The sequence below is a fragment of the Perca flavescens genome, chromosome 23, assembly GCF_004354835.1.
Source record: "Perca flavescens isolate YP-PL-M2 chromosome 23, PFLA_1.0, whole genome shotgun sequence".
In the NCBI taxonomy this organism is placed as follows: Eukaryota; Metazoa; Chordata; class Actinopteri; order Perciformes; family Percidae; genus Perca; species Perca flavescens.
The window spans coordinates 17833757-17858500 of NC_041353.1; the positions used below are offsets into that span (position 1 = coordinate 17833757).

The 24744-nt window shown below is 39.9% G+C and overlaps 1 protein-coding gene across 1 annotated transcript in view; it reads right to left on the minus strand.

The window, feature by feature from the left end:
- Window positions 1-15341: 15341 nt before the first annotated feature.
- The window catches only part of LOC114550380 (copine-8), an 87563-nt gene continuing 78160 nt past the window's right edge, over window positions 15342-24744 (minus strand). Inside the window, exons 17-20 of the mRNA XM_028571103.1 lie at window positions 22920-23022; window positions 20467-20524; window positions 20167-20240; window positions 15342-16138 (exon numbers count right to left, since the gene is read on the minus strand). Coding sequence (XP_028426904.1) covers window positions 15935-16138; window positions 20167-20240; window positions 20467-20524; window positions 22920-23022 — 439 coding nt within the window. The 3' untranslated portion in view covers window positions 15342-15934. The remainder of the gene's footprint in view (window positions 16139-20166; window positions 20241-20466; window positions 20525-22919; window positions 23023-24744) is intronic.

Consider the following 24744-nt stretch of genomic DNA (forward strand, 5'->3'; position numbering starts at 1 on the left):
ATAAGCAGAAAGTAATTGGGATGAGAAAAGATGGAGGAGGAGGGATAAAAAAACACGGATTCACAGGTATGATATGACAGCTCAGTGAGAATCTCATTACAAAAGATGTGCATATTACTACTGCAGTGGCAGTTCAGGTTTATATAATATACTTTTCAAACTCATGTAGGGGAATAAACTGACATCTCTGTCACTGTGGAAGAGTTTGTTTGTTCATGTTGTATAAAATACTCTAACATACTGCCCACATGTACAATGTGAATATGGGCAAATTGATACTGAAAGTCCCTAAGCAGTGTACTGTCATGCAACATCTGTCACAAGGCTGGTGCTATTTATATACACTATATATATATATTTCTCCCATGAAAACACCAAAACCAATCATGTGTTTGTCTATCTCTCAATCATTTTCTACTTCATACCCGTTCTGTGGCACTCAGCCTGAAGCCCATATGTTTAAACTGAAACGAAATCTTTAAAACTGGCTCAGTCATTTCCTAACATAGCTGGACACTGCAATTCTTAGCAAACAATACTGAAGAGAGTAAAAAATGAATTTGGTGGGGACTATTTTGAAGTGTGGATTAAAGGTCACATATTGTAAAAAGTGAGATTCCCATGTCTTTTTTTTAATTATAAAGCAGGTTGAGGTGCTATATCAATACTGTGAAAGTATCAAAACGCTCAATCCGCACACAGCCTGTATTCTGAAACTGTGCCTTTAAACGAACTGGCAGAACTTCCGTACGGTTGTGATGTTACAACTATACTATTTTTGGTAGTAAGTGCTGCTAGAGGACCGTCACAGTCATACCCCGGCTGCAGTGATGGCATAAAGATGCCAAGATCACTGATGTTGAAGACCCGGAAACGATGACCAATCAGAGCAGACTGGGCTTTTTTGGGAGGGGGTCTGAAAGAGACACGTGCTAAAACGGAGCGTTTCAGACAGAGGATGAATACAGGTATATTCAGACAGACAGTATGAGAAAAATAATGTGTTTTTTGAACAATAAAGAATGCAAACATGATCTTGTAGAAACCCCAAATACAAGTATGAACCCTTAAAATGAGTCTGATATGGGAACTTGACATTGACAATAAGAAAACCACTGAATATCACCAGACCAATCCTTTAAAGCAGTTTAGTTCACTTTCACAGTGTTTTGTAATGACTTATCTCCCACTGACCTGATTAATTTAAATACTTGGCAGCCTGTAAAAATCACAGGTGTAAACAATATTAGAACAGATACTCTGTACAAACTAAGCTGTATGTAAGGGCTACACATTGGCATCAGCAACTCATCCAATAGAACTGCATACAGTATTTATATCCTCAGATTGTGTGCGCTGAAGTTCTGTGTAACAAATCTGAGTATTACTGAATCATCTCCTTGAATTTCTTGGTTTATTACAGTTGCTGGCTGAAGAAGCAATGCGCCGCCTTTAACTATCAGTGTCATAATTTCAAAAGGCAAGGCACATGCCATTTCTGATCATTATTATCACGACTATAGTGGGTGGATACAACAGAGACCTTTTCATTTTCCACTCTGCCTCCTCTGTTGGGAGCACAGGGGTCCTGTGAGTTAGAGCTCGGCATAAATGCCTCTCTTTTATAAGGACTCATGATCATCTTAAGGCTTCTTTAAAGTATTATTTCTTTGGTGTATGTAGTCATTTGATTGTTGCACTGCAAAAAAAGTTATTCTATACAAGCTCAATATTGTGTAGCGAAGGTTGCTCAGAACAACTGCTAATGGGAGAAAACATACATGACTTGATAAGATTTCTTGATAAAAAGCATAAACACATGGTAACTGTGACACACTGTCTGAACCTGTATAAGTAACTGGAAATTCAAGCCTGTCTACACATATACAGATATTTTTGAAAACTGATATTCCCCTTTAAATTTGGCCTCTTGTCCACATGCAAACAGAGTTTAGTTCACAAAAAAGCAATAAAAAAGAAAATATATACCTTCTAAAAAGGTGAAGATTTCTCAAAACTCTGGTTACTTTGTATCTGTGTGGACGTCTAAAACGGAGCGTTTGACAAACAATGACGTCTGGAAAATCTCGATTCGCCCATTATTGCTTTGTGTAATGAGCATGCGCAAGAAACAACAACAACTAGAGACCATCTTGCAATGGGTCACACCTGTCGTGAGGCCAAATCTGGCCAGGGGCATAAAGTGGGGGGCACAGTTGTGATGCCATAGTGGTGGCCACAAACATAAAAACACCTGGCAAAGTACTCAAAACACCCCTGTGGTAGTCCCAACACAGCAGCTGTCGCCAGGACCACATTTTGCCATGATCTCTCACACAAACACACACACACACACGCAGAAGAAAGAGAGAGAGAAATAAGAGAAATAAATGTGCTACTATTGTTTTACTATTGTTTAATTTGTTAATACCAGTAAATAAGCTCACTCATGCGGGCTCAGAATCTTCCCGGCATCTTAATTTTCTTATCCTGCTATGTTTGTAATTTTAAATGTGCTAAAGAAATAAACTTTCCTTCCTTCCTTCCTTCCTTCCTTCCTTCCTTCCTTCCTTCCTTCCTTCCTTCCTTCCTTCCTTCCTTCCTTCCTTCCTTCCTTCCTTCCTTCCTTCCTTCCTTCCTTCCTTCCTTCCTTACCTGGTATTTGACTTATCGTGACAAAGTCTTTATCGCCACCTACTGGCCCAGGGAGCGTTTGGAGTCATTTATGTGTTCTAGTGTGGACAGAGATATTTTGTAAAACAAAGGTTGTGTGGACAGCATTTTGTTTATTAACGGAAGGGACAAATATTTGTTTTCAAGTATTTGTAGATAGGGCGAGATTCAAAACAGTGAAGTTGCAGGCCTTAAAATCAAAACAATGCGATGAAAGATTCAAATGCAGTCGTTTATTTCCATTGTTCATATAAAATTATTGATTAGTGAGATTTAAGTAGTAAAATATTTTTTGGCCTAGTTTAACGTTTAGCCTGATTCTTGCAAAGATGTCTGAGATAGCATGTGTTTGAAAATCATGATCAAATGAAAATTGCACTAGACAATATTTTGAAATAAAAAAAATAAAAAACTATCCTGAAGATATGACTTCACATAATTCACATACATATTGTATTTATTTATATTTTATTTATATAAATACAAATATAAATGAATCTTCTAACTCCTCCAACACTCTGGACACTCTTGACCCTGGAGAGAAATGAAACACACAAACACAGTGCAAAAGAAATTCACCAGATTCCCCACTGACCTCTTTCTCACACATTCATTTTACAAGGCAATGAGGTTCCTAGCACCCCCTGCATCTGCCTACTGTCTCACTGCATAATGCATCGTTTGCCGAAGTGGAAACACATGGTCGCACACTTACACACAAAAACGCTCAGCTGTGATGCATAATATATCAAGCCAAGTTAGGGAGAACAAGTGGTCTCATATGTACTGCTAATTGAGACAAAGGCAAGGTTTCTGTGGGTGTGCAAGTGCGTGTGGCTACTGATTAAACACAGCAAGCGCAATAAAAACCATTAGTCAACTGAGGGGCCAAGTTTCCATTTTGTCTCACTTAGCCCTGTTGGTGTTAGTGGACAATAATGAAGAAGCATGATCAGTGTTGTAGCTCTTCATCTGTGTGTTTAATTTGATTTGTTTCAAACTAGCAGAAATGAAACATAGCCAAAGCCAAAGCATTGTTTCCTTCACATTACAGCACTCAGTCTCTCTAGAGCAGGGGTCACCAACACGGTGCCCATGGGCACCAGGTAGCCCCCAAGGACCACATGAGTAGCCCTCAGGCCTGTTCTAAAAATGAAAATTGAATATTGATATTATCTGTTTCCCACCTTGTTAAGTCATTGTTGATAATTATTGTGAGAAATCATTAACATGATCAGTGTCTTCACATAGATGAGTATCATTAATCATTAATAATCATATATAACTAAAGGCAAACTGAGCAAATTTGTTATTTCAGAAGAGTGTATCAAACTGGTAGCTCTTTGTATGACTCAATACCCATGAAGTAGCTCTCAGTTTCAAAAAGGTTGGTGACCCCTGCTCTAGAGAGACTTTATAATCTGGAGATATAGTTTCATACTTGAACAGCTGTATGACTGATAAAACTGTGATTTTTTGGACTCGGAAAATTATCTTTTAAATTGACAAACTCATAATTCATGGCTCAATTTAAAAGGAATCAAAAAATAATTTGTCTCTCCCCGTTCACTACTGCACGTATTTTTCCCGACCACAACCACGACAAAACTTAACAACACGTTTTTTTGAACTGAAACGGGGGTGCATTGAACATCTTGTTGCACGCAATGCCTTTTTATTACCACGACTTTACAGACACGTCTCTGCTGATTGGGTATCACCTGTGACAGAGCCAATAAACGAGAGACAACCCACCAAACGAGAAAAAAATAATACTCAAAGTCTGTTGCACACCGTTTCACACCGTTCCGAAGAAACGTGTCATTCAACCAGGTAACCGTAGGAAAACGGTGCACACCGTTTTGAGATTGAATGTGCCCCCGGTCCCATGGTGGTCCACAGGAGGGGGAGGGACTTCACCTCTCTATGGTGCGTCGAGCTAAACGCTAACGTCAGCATGCTAACACGCTTACAGTGACAACGTGAACATGCTGATGTTTAGCAGGTACAATGTTTACCATTTCAGTTTAGCTAGATTAGTTTATTAGCACTAAACACAAAGTACAACTGAAGCTGCCATTTTTGCAGGTATTTGATACAACATTTTTTTGTTATTATGCTAGTTTTTGCAAAAGAACATGATAGAAGAAGAAACAATACAGGTAAGAGAAGAAACAATACAGCACTGATCCAATACCAAGTAATACAAGGGCCCAAAATTACAGATACTGATATTTTCTATTATTAAAAGCGACTAATATACTATCATAGGGGAAGCCATTTGTCATAATTAATAAAGTAAATTCATAATAGGCTGCTTCTGAATTCATTTGACCTAAATGATGGTTGCTGCTGTCGCCTACGGCTATGCCCTGCTATGTCCTGCTATGCCTTGCAGTCCCTGCTATGCCATGAACTACTACAACTGCTATTTCTATAATCCATTATCCATTGTGACTATTGTTGCCACTGTTCATCACACCACCAACCGGCACCGTCAGACAACCGCCTACCAAAATTCTAGGTCTGTCCAAGGTTTCTCCCTAAAAGGAAGTTTTCCTCACCACCCGAGGTTTCCCCTAAAATGAAGTTTTTCCTCACCACTGTCGCACTAAATGCTTGCTCTTGGGGGAATTACTGGAATTGTTGGGTCTTTGTAAATTATAGAGTGTGGTCTAGACCTACTCTATCTGTAAAGTGTCTTGAGATAACTCTTGTTATGATTTAATACTATAAATACAATTGAATCAAATTTTCATTAAGTGATTACATGTCAAAACATTGTTTTAATGGTAATTCACAAATATGGTTATGGTGTGAAATGTGTCTGTACTATGTGATACTTGTGCCCATGCACACACAATAGCAGCAGCAGAGAAGTGCAGCACTAAGAAGAGTGTTATAATGGAATAAGCCATAAAAATAAAACAATGAAGAAGAAAACTAAGTTGAACGAGTGCGACATCGCTCACACCTCTGCTTTTAACACATATCTCAACATTGCATATGCTGTAAGAAATATCTTACAGCACAACACGATCACAAATCATCTTTAAAAGTTACACAATAGACTCAGAATACATGAACCTGTACACACGATCTCTTAGCACCTTTAAAAAATAAATAATTACAGCACATGTTCTATTTCAATAAGATCAGTGGGAGTTCAGTGGGCGGAGTGGCCTAAACATGTGTTTTGATTTATTAACGGCACACAGTAATTATGCAACCTACCCACATTTATATTTCTAGCATGCTTTCTGTAAAAGTTTCATAGCGTTGTTGTGGGGAAGGTGTGTGAGAGATTTCTTTTAGGGCTGTCCTGATGAGACCTTCACGTTTAGAAAATGCAACTCTGCACTCTGTATTTCCCCAACTACCTGAGTTTCTTTCTTTCAATTTCTTGGGAATATTTAAATGAGAGCCAACTTTAGCTCCGTCACCGTGGCACGTTGCTAAGCTACAGACTGTGTCAATAAGTGACAAGCGAACATAATTACAACCCTGGTTGACAGACACCGACCACAGTGTTCATTAGACTAACTTGAACATTGAGACGTCAAGTCTTTTGAAAGGACAAAGCCTCGCACAACCTTTTGCATCGACCACATAATCATTCGGTGAATAAGTATTTAAACAATTAAGGAGCAAATTATTTCTTGTTTCCTTACAGTAGGGATGCTATTATCTAAGTACTGAGTATTCTGTATGTCATGTCGTTATTTTCTTGCATTTTGAGCATCATATTCTCCAGATGCAGCTGGCTGTTGGTGGCCTTGTTGTTTTGCTCTACAGCGGCGGTGGCGAACCCGGCTCCTGAGCCGCATGCGGTTCTTTGCCTGCTCCTGTGTGTGTATGTATGTGTGTGTGTGTGTGTGTGTGTGTGTGTGTGTGTGTGTGTGTGTGTGTGTGTGTGTGTGTGTGTGTGTGTGTGTGTGTGTGTGTGTGTGTGTGTGTGTGTGTGTGTGTGTGTGTGTGTGTGGGGGGGTTTGTATCAACTTATGTCTGCGACATTTCTTCACTGAAACAAGTCAAAACATTGTGAAAGATGTAAAAGAGTTGCTTCGAGTGGCCACAACCGAGTACAATAGGCCTATGTCACGCAACAATTGAAGACCGGAAGAACGTCTCTGAGTGGGGGTACGGCTCTTCCGGTTAGCTTTTTACTATATCTATGGCTTTTTACAATGGCGGAGCCCGATAGAAACTGCTGGACCAAGTCTCTCCCACGACGATGTGGTTTGGATTGTATGAACACTCAAAGTAAAATTACATTTTGAAAACGGCAAAAAAGGCAAAAGGTGCAAGAGCGTGTACAGAAACTATCATAGACTTCAATGGTAGAAGCTCGCTCTAGCCGTCCGCAGTTTCGCGGGTACGGTAAACGTTTCTATGGTAACAGCGAGTTGGACCAATCAGAGACATTGCTGTTACGCTTAGGATTGTGGGTAGTGTAGTTTTTCTCCATAAGATCGCGGATAAAACATGTTTTTCTTAAAACAAGGTTGCATTTATACATACTTGTGGCTTCTAATCTAATCTAAATCCTTATGGAGAAAGGGACTGTTGGCCGTAAGTTCTGATTCCCTACTCCTCATTCCGGAAGCAGGAAGTGTGACATAGGCCTATAACAAAGACTGTCCAGTTTCCCACTGAGGCAATCTAGGTACGAAAAAAAAACTATGAAAACTGCTATTTATTATGACTGTCATTAGATCTGGTAGTCACTGTTGCTGTTGTAGTGTGGACGTGCATGTTTTGTGTGGCTCTTTGCTATGGCACGTTTTATTTTTTGGGCTCTTTATTATGAACTGGAATGCTTCCCTCATTGCTGTCCTATATTATTTAGATGTACAAACTTCATTTAAGCTTTAAATTCACTTCATTTCAGACCGCAAATCCACAATTTCAGGCTTGATTTCTAGCGGGGCCAAATGTGACGCCAACTGAGTGAATTTGTTTTGCAAATATATGCAAATGTGGAACTGTAATAGGCAAATTTATCAGCCAATTTTGTCTGCTCAATAAATTTACGAGTGTATTTAAGAAGGGAAAATGGGCCAACACCTGACATCTATCTAATATACAGGGGGTTGATGGTGATTGATTGGGGCCAGCAGGACACTGTGTGCATACCTGATTACATCTGTCACCATGAGCCATCTCTATTATCAACATCACTGTGACATATGTACTGTGGATGATGTGTTCAAGTCCATGCAAACAATCTGGAAAATTCCACTCCTTTCTTTCCTACTTATTTGATAGTTTGATGTTTTATTTTTGGCTTGGAAAGGAATCAGCACCGATGTGTATTATATTGAATGAGTTATTAAAATGCTAAAACTTTTGTTTCTTAATCCACATAACACTTTATTGTCTAACTGTTAATTTTTTGACATGTTGTTTTTCAAGGAGACAATTGGCATCCATGTTTTTGTTTTTGTTCTCATCTTCCTCTATAGAACATTCTGAGATTGTCAACATACAGCATGTGATTATATGTGTTTGTTATCAAGGGACAAACAGATGCACACTGGGAGTAAGTTTGAAGGAATAACGTTAATTGCTAAGTTACCATGTAAACAGCAGCTCATATAGACACATATGATGAGTGTGAAATGGAATGTAGTTATTCTATAGGGAACATTATTTTTACTTTTTAATGCAACATAAACACAAGAACAAGTCCCTGCTTCTATTCACGTGCCAACCAACTCCCAAGACCATTGGTTCCAAACTAATGGTCTTTTTGGCCTTAAATCAAAATGCTATCTTCCGTCTCTGCTCTACACAGGTTGCATTATCTATCTGCTGGGTTGTAACCATTTCAACCTAAGTGTGATTTTTCATTTTTCAATTTCTCAGAGCGAAAATGCCCAGTAAAATGCAACATTGTGTGTTGCAAAATGGTCATCTCACAGGAGGACAAGCAAGAAAACAGTTGCACACATTTTGCTTTAGAAAGTAAAGGGACTTGGTTGTAACTTGGTCTTAATTTCATCATTTATTTTCAAGGCTGATAGAACTTCCAGTTAATACAATCACTCAAATGCCTTAAAACCTGGTTGTGCCAACTACTAATGTATTATACATGTGTATGCACTGCACTTAAAGATATTGTTTTCTTGCAGAGAGTTAGATAGAAGATCGATACCACTCTAACGTCATTAGGTATTACACTAGAGGCGGGAGGTGATTAGCTTTTACCATAGAGACTAGACACAGAGCCTCGTAATCGCAAAAAAAATAAAATAAAAAGTTTGCAGCACCTTTAAAGCTCTGTATTTGCTTAAAAAACATAACTAGCCAGCCAACCAGTGGATGGCTGGCTAGTTATATAGCTAGCTTGCTAACTCCGCCACACCCCCACACCACACTGGTCATAGAAAATGAGCCGAACAAAGTTGTCACTCATCTCGCAATAGCAATGTGCTTTCCTAAGGCTGTGACAAGGGTGTGTGGCTGAACACAACATTGTTAAATTTGACAACTTTAGCGGCTGGCTCTCTATGCGTATCTCTACCGTAACGTTACTACTCAACAGCTCGTTCGGCCGTCATAGCAGAACCTCACCTCCGCAACTTAGTAAGTCGGTTTAGATGGAAATTTATACATGAAAGTGTTAGCTGCTCTGACCATTCTGTTGTGTTGATGAGTGGGAATGTCCTTTCTATCCATTTTTCTATCTATGGGTATATCAAAATGTCAAGCTAATCTTTCAAAGTTTTAAGTAAGCTGTACACTTTATTAACCTCTCTTATAGTACCAGTAAGACATTCACTGCTGCAGCAAAACTCTATCCTCTGTAACCCTTCCGTCACTCTTGAGTGCCAGAAGTGAGACTGAGAATATCCTAAAATTCGGAGAAAAACAAGCTGGATCGTGACTTTTGAAAATCAGGGATCTTAGCACCTGTACTTGCTGAGTTATTGAGTGTTGATGAAGAACCCTATCAACCCCCGGCAGATGAACAGACACATTTTGGTATTTTTGTGAAACAGGGCATTAACAGTCTTGCTAATTGCCTCCTTACTCGCATCAATAAATATTTTAAAATTTTATATTCTATGAAATAGTTGCCACTTGAGCAGGCAGATGACAGATTTACACCAGGACTGGGAATGATTCAGAGAAACAGAAGGATGACATGAATAAATGTTACGTTGTTTCTCATGTTTTGCAGCAGCGCTTAGTGCCTTGCTCAGGGCTCGTGGTCCTGTGTACGTGTGCTTTGTGTGTGTTTTTTGCGTGGGAAGACTTTCATGCACTATAATTATCCTATCAGAGAGAGCAAACCACATATTAGTCCTAATAAGCTATCACTGGAGAGAAAAGACAAACACCCAGGAAAGGAAAGAAAATGTGAAGGAGGACATTCAAAACTGAAGCAACCTTTGTGTTTTATATGAATATTTATTTAAAAAATCCATAGTTTGATACAGAAATAGTCATCTATTATATGTGGTATCAGACAATCAGTACTTCAGCCATGCTTTCTCTGATTAATCACGGTTTCAAAAAAGTACAAGATAATTGTTTTTCCATAATTGAACTTGTGCAAAGAAAATCCACTAGAAAGCAATAGAAACACTGACACAAAATAGATAACAATTAATTCCTTGAAACAATTCATTTTTCTGAAGAAGGCATCCCACAATTCCAAGAAAATCAGTGAAAGATTTAAGGCCATTTTGTACAGTTCATTTTCATATAGATTTTTATATTTCAAAACACTCAGTTTTTAACAAAAGGAACTGGTGCATCCTTTGCAAAACTGTACATGCAAACATAGTGCACATTGTTAAGAAGATATGACAAGCATACAATATATCAATATATTATTTGGATAGCTTTAGTAAACAAAGATCTTATGTGTTAACACCTCAGATGGTCTATTAAAACACTCTCATAAAGGTGCCACACAGACACGCACACGCACAGGTATACTTATATCAAACGCATGCACACAAGACAGACAGTCTCTCTCTCACACACTCACACACACACACACACACACACACACAATGATGGAAAAGGGACGGACGGTTAAAATAATAATATTTGTCCAGCCAAAGCAGACCAACACAAAACACTTGTCACCAATGCCTATGGTGATAATGTTTGTATGTGGGTATGGAAGCAAAGAAAGGCCAAAATAAAAAGATTAACGAATTCAATACAACTGCATTTATATCACTGAAATATTTGACCATCAGAATTGATATGGTTTAAATTTCCCTCTTCGAAAAATCCAGAAGGTAACTAAGTTTTGCAATTTAAAAAAACTTTTTTTATTATTCACAAATTCATCTTAATTTTTTTTTTATAATTACGTGACCGATGGAACGTAACCTCATAGTCTAATTGATTCCATTCAGGCTTGATTGCTTGTTCTTGGCAGCCCCAATGTTAAAATTTCATCTTAAATTTTGGTGTGTGAATTTCACTGATCCAATTTCTCCATTTTTAGATACAAATGACCAATCAGTTTTGAACAACTTGAATAGAGTTCTTTAACAAAGTAGTTTAGGAATTCAAACCACATAAATTCATAGTAAAATATCTAAATGCTATAAATGTACTAGTATTTCAATTACAATGATAAATATTCTACAATGAGTGTAAGTTATTAAGTTGCTCACAAGATTCAAGTCCAGACAGCCTTTTTGTGCTTCCATACCGTGTCCTGGTACAGGCCTCGTCATTAGATTTAGTGAAATAAGCATGAAGTAAGAAATGCATTTTCCTACCCTGAAAGGTTTTGCTGAAAAACATTGAAAACAGGAGGTAGTTAGCCATTCAAATGACATGACAGGGGCATCCTGCAGGCTGTATCATAGGTACATAATGTAACAATAACGGTCTTAGTTTGCATCTGGCCAGCCAATTATCATGTAAATAATGTAATGTAATGTCTGTCATCTACCGCTTTCTTTGTGTTGGCATTCTTAACTTCTGTTCATTTATGAGGACTATGTTTAACTGCTCCTCAGATCTCTGCAGGGTAAATCCAGACAGCTAGCTAGACTATCTGTCCAATCTGAGTTTTCTGTTGCACGACTAAAACAACTTTAGAAATTACACGTTCCACCAAAACAAGTTCCTTCCAGAGGCTATTTAGCAGAGGCACCGTCGTCGTGTCCGGTGCTTAGCGCCGCCCAAGATGATTCTGTTTGGTTTAAAGAAATGCCAATAAATCAGAGCATGTTTTTCTCCCATCCCGGAATGCTGTGTGGGCTAGCCAGACCCTCCTCCGCAGCGCTGTGGTGGAAGGTATAGCAACGCGAGACTAGTAAAGAAGTAGCTTAAAGCAACGTAGAAGTGGTCAAAAAGGTGATTACATTTACCTTTCCATCGTTTCTGGTGGGTTTTGTTTCAATCTTTAAGTGAGATGTGTAACTTTTGAAAACGGAAATGACACATTCCTCCTCTTACAAATTTAAAGGTGAATTCGTAAGCAAAAAAAATGCACCCTCAATACACTCAGGGTTCTGCCACCACAGCTTTCCTGTGGCTGGTAGCTTACGCTGGCTAATGTTAGCTAAGTTTTGACAGATATTGCTGTGTAACTGACATTACTGAGTCAGTTTGACTCAACTTGTGCTACTGTTAAATTACATTTTAGCAGTAATTTAGCACTTTGATGACAACCGATAGCCGGAGCATCAAAAATAAAAGTTGTAGTAAACCATAGTGGCTGCTGCAAAAGGTTTGCCTTTATCTTGGTATACAGAACTATGTCTCTAACCGGAGGGATTCAGGCTAAATCATCACCAATCACTAACATTAAACACTTAGCTGACTCCAAGCAGGCAGTCCCACCACCAAAACATAATCCCTTCTCTGACCCCCGCAGTGATGGATCTCTTACAGAATGAGATGTGAGTTTTACAGTATATCTGCTGAGGCAGTAATGAGCTCCTTATTTTGACCTGCAGTCCTAATGATGTGTCCAGCTACGCTTTGAACGCAGTGGGTGGCTGCAGGAGTGCAACACCACCGGGCGGCTAAGCAAACACACACACACACACACACACACACACACACACACACACACACACACACACACACACACACACACACACACACACACACACACACACACACACACACACACACACACACACACACAATACAGGAAGGATTTTGTGAGAAAACAAAGATGAACTAAGGAATATCAAGCAACTAGACAAGGCAGCAATGTTAGATATTCAAAACAAATTGTGCAGAAAATGTCGGTTACAAATAATCATGTTCGGTCACTCCACTGTGTTTATAAGACATCTGGGTTGCAAGTGTCTTTTTTTCCCCACCTTTGGGCCACAAGGAAACATTTTACTGCCGGGAATAGCCAGAGAGTGTAGAAAAGTGTAGCAAAGACTATAATCCGTTGAATACTTTAAGCCAAAAAAATCTAGAAACTCTTGTTGGATCACCTGAAAATGTACGCAGTGTGTGGAGACCTTAGTGCAGCCAATAGCGGCAACTCAGCACATATATTCTATATCAAAGACACGTTTGTTTTTGTGTGTGTAAATGGTGCTGGGTTGAGGATACATCATGATTTCATTAAAAAGTCTTCTATGTATAAGACATCAGAGTAAGAAAGTCAGCCGATGATGTGGTGGGCATTAGCGTCCCAGTTATTCATACAAAATAATAATAATGCTAATAATGTTTGTGCCATAATTTTAAGACTACTTCAGGGTGTTGATACAACAAAATCACTGTGATGCGTAAAAAAAACCGTTCACATCGTTGGTGCTGCAATGTGATTCACTCATGATCCGATAAATGTTCCTGCATTCCCACTTTTTGTAAGACTGTTTAAACATTTCATATAATGTTTTAAAAGACACACATCTCATTCACATTTAACACATGCACTCAACCTTCATCACTGGAACACTCCTTCATCACAACACTGAACAATCCTTCCACATTCATGACAAAAACTGAACTCTTTCTTAACGAGACGTCGTTTAGAAACAATGGTACATTGGGAACTTGTCGGACATCCTCGGGCACCGACGGGAATCACACAAATCATCCGTTTACACATCATAAAAACAAACATATAAAAAGCTATATCAAAGCTAAAGGTGCAATAAAAAGTACAAACCCAAAATTTTTTAAATGAAACAAAAAGCCAACATAGGGAAAGTGTGTTTTCCTCTGCATTTTTGACCACTGGGCTCTTTATGCTCAAACTGTATTTCGTTTGAGAGCAGCTGCTGTCGCTTTAAACATGGGGCGGGGATGTGGTGTTAGACAACACAATGAGACAAAACCCCTGGGCACGTGGGCATCATATTGCCAAGGCAGTTTGGAGGAGAACAGAGAGAGAGAGAGAGAGAGAGAGAGAGAGAGAGAGAGAGAGTAGCTATGCTTCCATTCAGAAGTCAAATAAATGCTATGCAAAAATATGAAATACTGGAAAACAGAAGATTTGAATCTTCATCATATTGGTTCGAGCAAACAAATTGGCATTTAAGATGTAAAACTTTGTTTTTAAATGTTTGCTAATGTGGGCCATAGTTCATATTTCTATACAGTCATGCCAGTGGCTCTGAGAGGATGAACTCGAACCTCAGCATGCTAACATGCTCCCAGTGGCAATGTTAACATGCTGTTTAGCAGGTCCTGTATAATGTTTACCAATCTTAGCTTAGTATTAAGCTTAGCTTAAGTATTGGATGAAATTAAAATGTTGACCTGATGATGGCGCGGGTGGGTTAAAAATCAGAGAACAACCAAAGTTATTACAATTCATCCTGAGGGGAACACAGATATTTCTTTACCTAATTTCATGGCAATCCATCCAATAATTGTTAACATTTTCAGTCTGGACCAAAGTGGCGGACCGACCAACTGACCGACTGACCGACACTGCCATCCCAAGAGCCATGCCGCTAACATGACTCAAAAACAAGAAATGCACTTGGAAATAATAATAATAGTAATGCACATACTGGCTTTTTGAAGATGTACACCTTATACAGGACTACAACTTCTCTGGGAAGCAGGGTAGAGCAGATATTTTACATTTCAAAATGTCAAGTGAACCAAACTAAACAAAGGAAATTCCATTGCTGTTCATGACATTCTGTAATAACCCTTCCCTGTTCTGATGAGCATAAGAATTATGCATTTTCTATTCAGCTCGTGTATTAGAACTCTCAAAAAAAAGGTTGAATGGAAGGACAGCTAGTAAAAGTGACAGAGTCATAAAAGACAGGAGAGGGAGGTAGGGAGAGAGAGAGAGAGAGAGAGAAAGAGAGAGAGAGAGAGAGAGAGGGGAAGAAAAGCTGCGACAGGGAGACAGATCGACAGATTTCTCAGGCCTGAGAGCAGTGCAGACAGACAGACAGAGGGTGAAGTGACGAATGGAGATATAAGCAGACAGACACTCACCCCCCACAGACAGACAGACATACAGACAGACAGATGGATAGAAGAGGTAGTGCAGGGCCACTATATGCATGCATTTGACTGAGGCTACACTCATGCAAAAGGTTAATACAAACATCAGAATACAGTACGGTACGGTACAGCACGGTACGGTACAGAAGGGCTACCAGGACCTGCACTGCTGCTACCTGACACACATGCCAGGGAGAGAGAGAGAGAGAGAGAGAGAGAGAGAGAGAGAGAGAGAGAAAAGAGAGGGATAAAAAGAGAGAGAGAGAGAGAGAGAGAGAGAGAGAGAGAGAGAGAGGTCGCTTCATATTGATGAAACTATGTGTATATAAAAGTATCAACAGTAAAAATCTTTGTTAGCGTTTACTGTAAACAATGAGTGATTGGAGAGAGAAAGAGAAAGAAGAAGTTAAATATGTCCGGTTATTTACAGAAAAAGTTCATTTAAAATCAAGTGATTCCTTTGTTTTGTCTGAACACATTCTCTTATCAATGTTTCCAAAGCTGTCCATTTCCTCTTTCATTCCTTCATTTCCTCCCTGCTAGGAATTCAGACTTTCCGTACTCTCTCCGAGGCCTTTCCAGGTTTCCCCAAGCGAAAAATAAATAAATTCCAGACAGTAACAGGAATGCTTGACAGTGGAAGTAAACAGACTCTCATTGGCTTTTCCTGTCCTCAAAAGCGACACTCTCCTGGCTCGACATGCAGCCTTCTGAACACACGAGAAAGACCACCGTGATCCACGACGACAAGGCATGGAGAGCAGCTTCAGGGATGTGGAAGTATTTTGCGCGTGAAGTTCAGCTTAACCCCTGACTCCTTTCTCCCTCCGGCTCCTCATATCTGGGTTTGGATGGGTTGCCCTGGCGGTGTGTAGGGAGGCGGCGTGTAGGGAGGCGGCGCTGGCGACGGCTTGATCCCGCGGGTCCTCATGTAGGAGAGGAACTGGTCAGGGATCTCGGCCAAGACGTCTTTGGCGAGCCGCGCCATGCTCAGAATGTGGTTCCCCGTCCGGTCGATGTAGTCCCTGAATGGGACAAACTGAAAGGGACGGGAGGGAAGAAGAAAGGGGGGGTTGAAGTGACAAGGTGAAGTTTACACTTCAGCAACCAAACTTTAAGCAGAATATTACGGGTGTGGTCATCAAGTGCATATTTCAGTGACGGAGTACTCGCGTCCGACTCAAGTTGCTATTCTCTGGACTCGTGACTCGACTTGGAGTCAAGATAGAAGATAGAAGTGCAAATATTGAGGGGAAATGATGAGTTTGGTTTAGCAAAGAGAGGGAAAATGAGGACAGCCACGGAGGTGAAGAGGGCAGTAAAAAGGTGAAAAGAAAAAGAACAGAGATTAGAAGTCAGATTATGAGCAGAGGGATGAGGGTGAAATGTATGTAATAATGTATAAAAAAGTGGGGCGGATGAAGAAAAAGAAGAAAGACAAAAAAATTCAAATGATATAACATAATTCATCCTCGCCGTTTTAAGAGGAAGGAGCTCTTCTGGACTGCAAGACAGAGAAGAGATTCTCTCCTAATTGAGACGCTGCAGATTGGCCCTATTTTTGGAAATGAATCTCTGGTGTGTGGTTGTCTGGTGAACAGGAGGTAGTGAATGCCACAACTTTCTCCTAAACAGCACGCAAAAAAAGAAAAAAAATATCTGATCCCTAACGTCACTGAGATGAGGATCTTGTTAAAACCGGGATGTCAATTATTCAGGACCCATACTGTGGAACAGCATTAATCAACGCCCAGGTCAGTCTCTGTCAGTCTTATAAAACCATTTAATCTATCTTCTTAGATAATCACACAACATTCGGCATATAGGCTAGTTAGTCTTTGTTCTTTTATTTTCATGGAGTTACTAGTTTATGTTTTATTTAGATGAATATGACTTTTCCTATCTGTGTGACTTTATGTTACTGAAAAATGGCTATGCTTGTATTTGTTTTGATTAAGTTTATTTTATTTTATTTTTTGTTACAACTTGATGAGACCCTTGATAAGCCTCCCTTGCATATTCTGTTATTATTTATATTGATCTGTTAATGTTCTTTTTTATGAGCTATTAAATAAATGGGAAAATTTGTGATATGATGTTTTTACTGAGAATATTAGGTGTAAGAGCTCGCTGATGCCATTTGGGGCTGCTGGTGTGTGAAATTGAACAGCCAGCAGCTACATACCAGGACCTAGTTAGCTCGAGCAAACGTCCAACATTAAATATTAGGCAGAAAATATGCAGGTTCAAATAAGGGGTTCAGCACTTGCTACTATTCACAATAGCAAAGTCAAGAACTGGTCAGTCAGGAATCTATTAGTGGCTTTCTGCCATTTGTCACACATACAAAAAGGTGGATAATACCTTGGGTTGCACCTGTCTGACTTTTTAGTGTTTCAATGTTTTGCTCAGGAACCCCCGGACAGATGGATCAGGCCGCTCTGCTGTGACTCATTATTTACATCTAAAGACTGCTGCCTCCTTTGCAATGCCAATCCACCTGCTGCGATGAAATAAATGCCGACATATTTCACGTGTCATAAACCACATAAACCATGTAGTCTTACATGGATGATATCGCTGAACTAAATGATGACGGATAACATTTACTTAATGAGCTGTTGTAACCTACAATCACAAGATCAGATGAGAGGCCAGTTTGTGCTGGAAACCCTCACTGCAAAATGTAACTCACGAGGGGTTATTAGCTGGCTGATAATGAGAGGCTGTAGGCAGAACTGGTGTTATGTTCCACTACTGAAACTTAGTTTTACACCATCTCCAGGTTTTTTTTCTGCATGCATGTGTATTGTGTGTGTGTGTGTGTGTGTGTGTGTGTACTTCAGCTTGTTAAAAAGCCAACTAACGAGCGCGCCTCCCTCGCCGACGTGGGCTGACGGAGGGTGTGAGCGAGCGAGTTATGACAGCGGGGGTATAAAGGTCACAGAGGAGGAAAATGTGACTCTGCTATGTCACAACAACAAAAAATCCTCACTCTGTATGTTTGCATTTATTCTCTTTCCTTTGATGCAAGGGAATGACATGAGTCTGAGAAGTAACACTTGTCATCGTGGGCTGATCCCTTACAGCGATACAAACAAGGATACAAATAAAAAGCACCTACAAAAGGAATGAATACGGATGATTGACAGGCTGAAGGAATGACGATAAACTAAATATAGTTAAGATTATGTGCAGCCAATCCCAGCACTCTTGTATTTTCCAATGCCATGTGTTTTTTCATTGTCTCTGTGGCTGTTTTCCAGTCAGTAGGGATCTACTTTATATCCCAAACTTCACTTGGGAAGAAAAGGAAGTAAAAAGGTGGCTTCTGATAAGGCTAAGTTGTAGCAGCTTGGTGAGAAAGTCCCCTCTGTGTGACTGACTGCCGGGGTTCCAGCTCAGGGTCTCTGCTCATCCACTTTAATGAGAACGATACAGAGAGACAGAGATTTGGCAGACTCTCCGCAGATACTGGGGAGCATGACCATTATCTCTCTGCGTGTATGTGTGTGGTGCATTTGTGTGTCCATCTTGCTATCTGGTGTGCTGTGGGTTTGAGGTGGCCAGGTGACTGTCTGCATGGAGAAGGAGTTGGAACAGTCTGGACAGGACTCAGGTGTTTTTTAGCCACTCACCTTTAGAACTAGTCTGGCTATCACCAGACCAAGCTCAATCTTTTAAAATTGAACATTAGTCTGGGTAGTCTGCTCTGTATTTTCTATTGCACAGAGGCGTGATCAATGGGCACAGTTCAAATTATTCTGTACGCAACTGGATAGTCCTTCAACCAATCAGACCAACGATCCGGGTGACGTAGCAGCGACAGCGGCATCAAGGGGTTGCTGCGCTTTGGTGGCCGCCATGTTGAATTGTAAACAAGAAGCTGCTTGGTCGCTTCTCTATCGTCATCGTGTTAAACCCGCCAATAGCGCACCACGGGGATAAGCCAGTTTTTTTTAAACCCCGCAAAATTGTAACGGAAGCAGGATAGATAAACGTACAGGTTTCCAGCTGGGTTTACCCAGTCTATTTTAGAACAGGTTTGCACACAAATCCTTTTGCAAAGTTTTAAATTTTTTTTTTTTTTGGGAAAATGTCTTCCTGATGGTGTCAAACATTTTCCAATATCCAACATGTCACTGAAGTTTTGATTCTGCCCTGGGGCTCCAATACCCCAGGGACCCCAAACGCTCCAGGCTTATTGTGTGTCCACTTGTCCAACTTTGTTTGGGAATATGCACCACTAAATAGGATTTAAAAAAATACCTTGTATTGATCTAGTTTAAAGACCACCATTATCTTAGTTTTGTGCTTCAAAGTTGCATATTCCTAAGTAATTGTGTTTAGGTAAATTACCATGGAGCAAACCTGTGGACAGGAAGTCTCCCAGTACAGACAAAATGTAAACATTTCACAGAGAAAAGGGCGGAACGCAGAGTTAATAAGGGCTTAGGAACTAATATTTACCCCAGTGTCGTGTAGTTGGTTAATCTGGCCTTGATATTTTACTGCTAGTGGTTCTCAAATTTAGTATCCTATTAAAAATAAATCTTTAGGGATAAAATCAGAAAAAAGTGACGATGAAGGATTTAGGTCACATGTGTCAAACTCAAGGCCTGTGGGCCAAATCCGGCCCCTCGCACCTTTTTTTGCTTTTTCTGAAGTTTTTGGTGCTCTTTTCAAATTTTTGTTGTTGTTTTTGTCGCTTTTTTTCTATGATGGCTAAGGAACTTTTTTGCTGACTTTCTTTTAGGGTTTTATGTTGACCAAACTGTAAGTTAGAGGACTTTATAAGACATGCAATAATGCGATAATAAAAGATATTTGACTTTTTCAAAATAAAAGCATCTAAATAAACTATACTTCAAGCCCTTGATGTGATTCTCATTTTCCAGTGTGAGTTTGACACTACTGATATAGGTGGCCAAGAGGCAGAGCTCATTTGTAATCTTGGATGTGGTTTTTAATTTTGGATTACAGTCAAAACTGATTTTCCATAAGAGAACAATAAAACAGCAGCGGGGGAATGGTTTAATGGTTTAGGGGAAAGAAATGATTGTGTACCTGGACAATGTCCCTCTCAGCATATCTTCCTCTGGATGAGATTCTGATTTCATCGCCATCCAACTCAACCATTGCTGAGGAGAAGTAAAATAAAATACACACATTATTTCTTGCTGTTATCAAATAAAAACAATAAAAAAAGACCTGCAAAGTGCCAATAAAAGTATGCAAAACGCAAAATACAAAAGCAGGACCAGCAACTCATAAATAGAGCTGAGTTTGTCCAGAACCCAGATTCTACAGAGTGGACAAAGAAATGTATTACATATAAATATTACTCACAAGTTCTTGTTGACTTACCATCAAATTCTGCGGGACCCACCCCCACGATGATGATTGACATTGGCAGACAGGCGGCCTGCAGGAGAGGAGAGGAACAATGAATATTTGATACATGTCAACATTTTTGGTAAAAATCTTCTTTCGTGAAAACTGGGTTTGTCTGCTCATGTGAGTCGTTAATAGGATAAAAAGATACATGATACTGTATTTCAGGATCAGCGGTTACCAAAGCATTCACAGATCATGATGTTGTGTTCATGTCTTGCCATGTATACAGTATGTGTAAACATGTGGGTTTCCTACAGCACCTCCTGCAGCGCTGTGTGGGTAATATTAGAGACGAGAGAATCAACATGGCCTGGATTCGCTGACAGCTTATAAATGACGTGTTTGTGTGTGTGTGTGTGTGTTTGTGTTTGTGTGTGTGTATGTGTGTGTGTAATGTGCGTTAGGTGTCACGGAGCGGGCATTCGAAAGAGAGGGCCAGCAGTTTATGTATGTGTGTTTGTTTGTTTGTTTGTTTGTTTGCGTGTGTGCGTGTGTGTGTGCGTGCGTGCGTGCGTGCGTGTGTGTATGGAATATTTTGAGTAATGGGTTGACCTCAGGCAGCAGAGCAATAGATGATCTTATCAAAAAATCTCGTGTATTTTTACGCTCCCCTAGGTAAAGGTCTTCTTCACGTCTCCACTGCCCTTTGCTCTCTTCACCCCCCCCTCCCCGTCCCCGTCCCCTCATCTCTGCCACCTCCTTCTCCTCTCTCAGCCTCATTTTCTCTTTCTCGTCTCGCTCTTCTCAACCTCTCCTCTCCTCTTCTCCTCTGCCTTCAAAGGTCTGAGATGGATCACTGCCTTCCCAAAAACGGCTGCCGTTCACTGTTCACTTTGTTTTGCATTCTACATGGTGCTCTGGCTTTCCTCTGGAGCATGCTGTGACTTGACAGTGATGGAGAGGACGGACGGAGGGGGAATAACATGCTGTCAAAAGTGAGGCCGGCACAGCTCCCCCAGTCACGTCATGTTTCTGTTGCCATTGCAAGGAAGGATGGATACGCAGAGACGAGTAAAAATATGTGTCAATACCAAACAACAGAACGACACCTTGTATTCACGTATACTCTGAGACGTTTGTGCTGCATGTCTCTGGTAGATTTACATTATCTGTTAGTACGGCCAACAATATGTGCCTTTTCTCCGTGTAGTAACTCCATAGTCAATACATCTATAAGCTGACAGGGATTCGCCTCGCAGCCTAATGAGGAAACTAATGGCACAGCTGTCATCAGCTGTCATTCAAAGACAGATTTTTGCTTCCAGGAGCAAAACAAGTAATGATGACAAAGATTTAGGGGACACATTTTTTTGCCCAAATGTAACAAGTTTTCCCCATGACAGTTACTAATCATTTGCTCACATGTTTCCATGGTTTTATATTTAAGCAACTATGCATTATGAAATACTACATAAAAAATTACTATACGTGCTGTATGAGTGTGGCATTTATTGCAAATGCTTTCCATGAGGAAATTTCTTTTTGGTGAAATGTCTGCTTTGATGGAAACACTGTTTTTGTGATTTATTTGTTGCTATCTTTTTACAGCATTCACACAAAATGAAAAAAAAAAATATACTTTTGAATTCATATAGAAAATGTCACAATTATCTACACACAAACAATCAGCCATACAGAATACTAGAGGTTTTAAATAAATCAGCAGCTGTCTTAATGCCATCATCTCTCGCTTAATTCATTTGCCTTCTTTGTTTAAAATTTTTTTTTTGGGGCATTTTATGCCTTTATTTGGACAGCTTAGACTTGAAAGGGGAGAGAGAGCAGTAAAGGACCTCAGGTTGGAGTCAAACCCACGGCCGCTGTGTCGAGGAGTAATCCTTTATATGCAGTATAAAGGATATAAGCAGGCACCCGGCATCCATCCTTTCATGTTCTATCTTTAGTAAGGAACATTGTGTTGCATCTTTTTGTACAAAAACTGCTACATGAATGACGTTTAATTAGTTAGGGATAATTCAATCCCTGACTAATTACATATTTTACAAAATTACTAAGTACATTCAATGTATGTTTGCCTTTTAAGTTTTGAGAGAACAGTACTTAAGATAAGAGACACTTCATCGCTGGTCAATGAGGTGCAAAATGACGCAGACTCAACAGTCCTCGTGATGCAAGGCGGGATCTGATGCTGGCACTGAGCCTGGCCAAGCATACCAACAAGCTCACGTCAAACCACCTGTTTAAACCTTATTCAGCAATGCTGTGGACTTTCTGATTGCTCCAGACCAGTACTTTAAGTACAAGTCTAGTTATTTTTAATATTACTACTTAAAGCCATTTATACATGCAGCTGATGTTTCTCCAACTAAAAATATGTCAAGTGAGGGCAATCTTTTCCCTTTTGTTTTAAGGGGTGTCAGAGTGCAGGGTCAGGTGTTGACAGCCACAGTAGATGCACTTACGTTGACAATAGACTCTTTTGTCTGGGCCATGTCTGAGATGACGCCATCTGTGATGATGAGGAGCACAAAGTACTGGGAGCCATCCTTCACCGAAGCTGCATACCTACACACAAAAACACAGAAAAGCAATCTTTGTCATTATTTCTGCGCTGCCATCCTTGTGTCTTGTTTACCATGATGATTCGTTAATTGAGCATATTTGGCATCGTTCTGTGTGTTTTTAATTAAAGTACTCAGCTTGTTCTCAAATTAAATAGAGTACACATAAACACTGTAGTTAAGTGGAAATGAGGCATTACACATCCTTTGAAAATGATTTTTCTCATTGATAAAATGTCACTTACCACCCACTCTGGAGGATCTTAATCTGTCAAGTTCTTCTCTCTGTGCATCTCTCTTTAAGTCAATTCTATAGATCCTCAGCTCAATACGGCTTTCAATTTCTGCTTTGATGCTGAGCGTGACCTTTCGCTCCTGTGTGAGTCGTGAACCGACTGTTACTGATATTTACACACTGAGATTATTTTTGTCACTTCAGCTTCACCTTCTGCACAGGGAGGTAAGATCTATGTCTGTCTCCCCTCCCCTCCTTGTGATAACTGGTGTTTAAGTGTCTCACTGAGTAAAGGGAATAGTTACTAAGCTACATGCATGTGGGAGTAAAGGAAGAGGAGAAACATGGGGTTACTGTAATATATGGGCGATCGGTAAACTGAGGAGAGGAGGTGGAGGTGGGATGTAGGGGCTGGGATTACAGATGGGGGATGAGGGGATAAAAACAGCCGGTGCTTGGTTACATACAATAAGCCGGCTTGAAGTTGACAAAAATGGAATACAATTGCAGAAAGATGCTACATGTCTCTGCAACTAGTTTTAAAAGTTTTGAATGAGGTTTAGGAAGACGAGTTTGTAGAATATGTGCCGATTAGTCTGGTTTTTAATCAAACTTGGACGATTCTTCAAGTTAAATCTTGTAACAAAAGTTAATGAAGTTTAGTAGTGCAGATGTGATGTCACCACTATACTATATATAGGTAGAAAGTGTTGCTACAGCTAGGTCAAAGCGTGTAAAAATGTTGTAGTAGGAACCTAAAATATGTATGAACTTCAAAATGAGCACAATACGGGACCTTTCAATAGAATGAATATCAAGATTAGTGATTTGTTTGTGCATTAAAAAAAAAAAAAAACATGTTAGCGAGGAGTGGACAAAAGCAAAGAGGGGCGTTCATTCACGGGGTTAGCTCAAAGGAACGCATGAGTCAGGAAAAGGGTGAAGGGGTATTTCAGGTTACATTACAGGCTAAATCTGTATTACGGCTTCTTTCACCATTTCCCTTCAGAGTGCCTCTTCATGTGTAACTACGCAATTAAGATTTCAGTAAATGATTTTCTAAATATGTGAAGTAACGTGATGAGAGGCTTCACTTGAGTACATCTCTTTAATTACACACTTGCGTGAATAGTTCCTTAATGTCTTTTTTATTTCCCAACTTTGTCTCGATCACAAGTCCGTGTGGCTTTTCCTGCAGCACATGTTCTCGTCTACGCAGAGACACAAAAACAAACTTGTCATCAGCTGTCACTTATTCTCTGTTTGTGTCTCTAGTTCTTCTCTCACCTTCAAACTCTTGTTAGCTACTTGGCAACAGTTGCAGCATGGAGCCTATTAAAGAAAACCTGAGAGCACTTGCTGAGTGTCTATCGCAAAGTAAAATGTACCCGGTGTTCTTTCACGCATACTCAAATGATTTGAAGTTCATTACATATACGTAAGCAGTTATGCAAGTGTAAAACAGTGTGCATGTGGTAGAATGAAAATTGA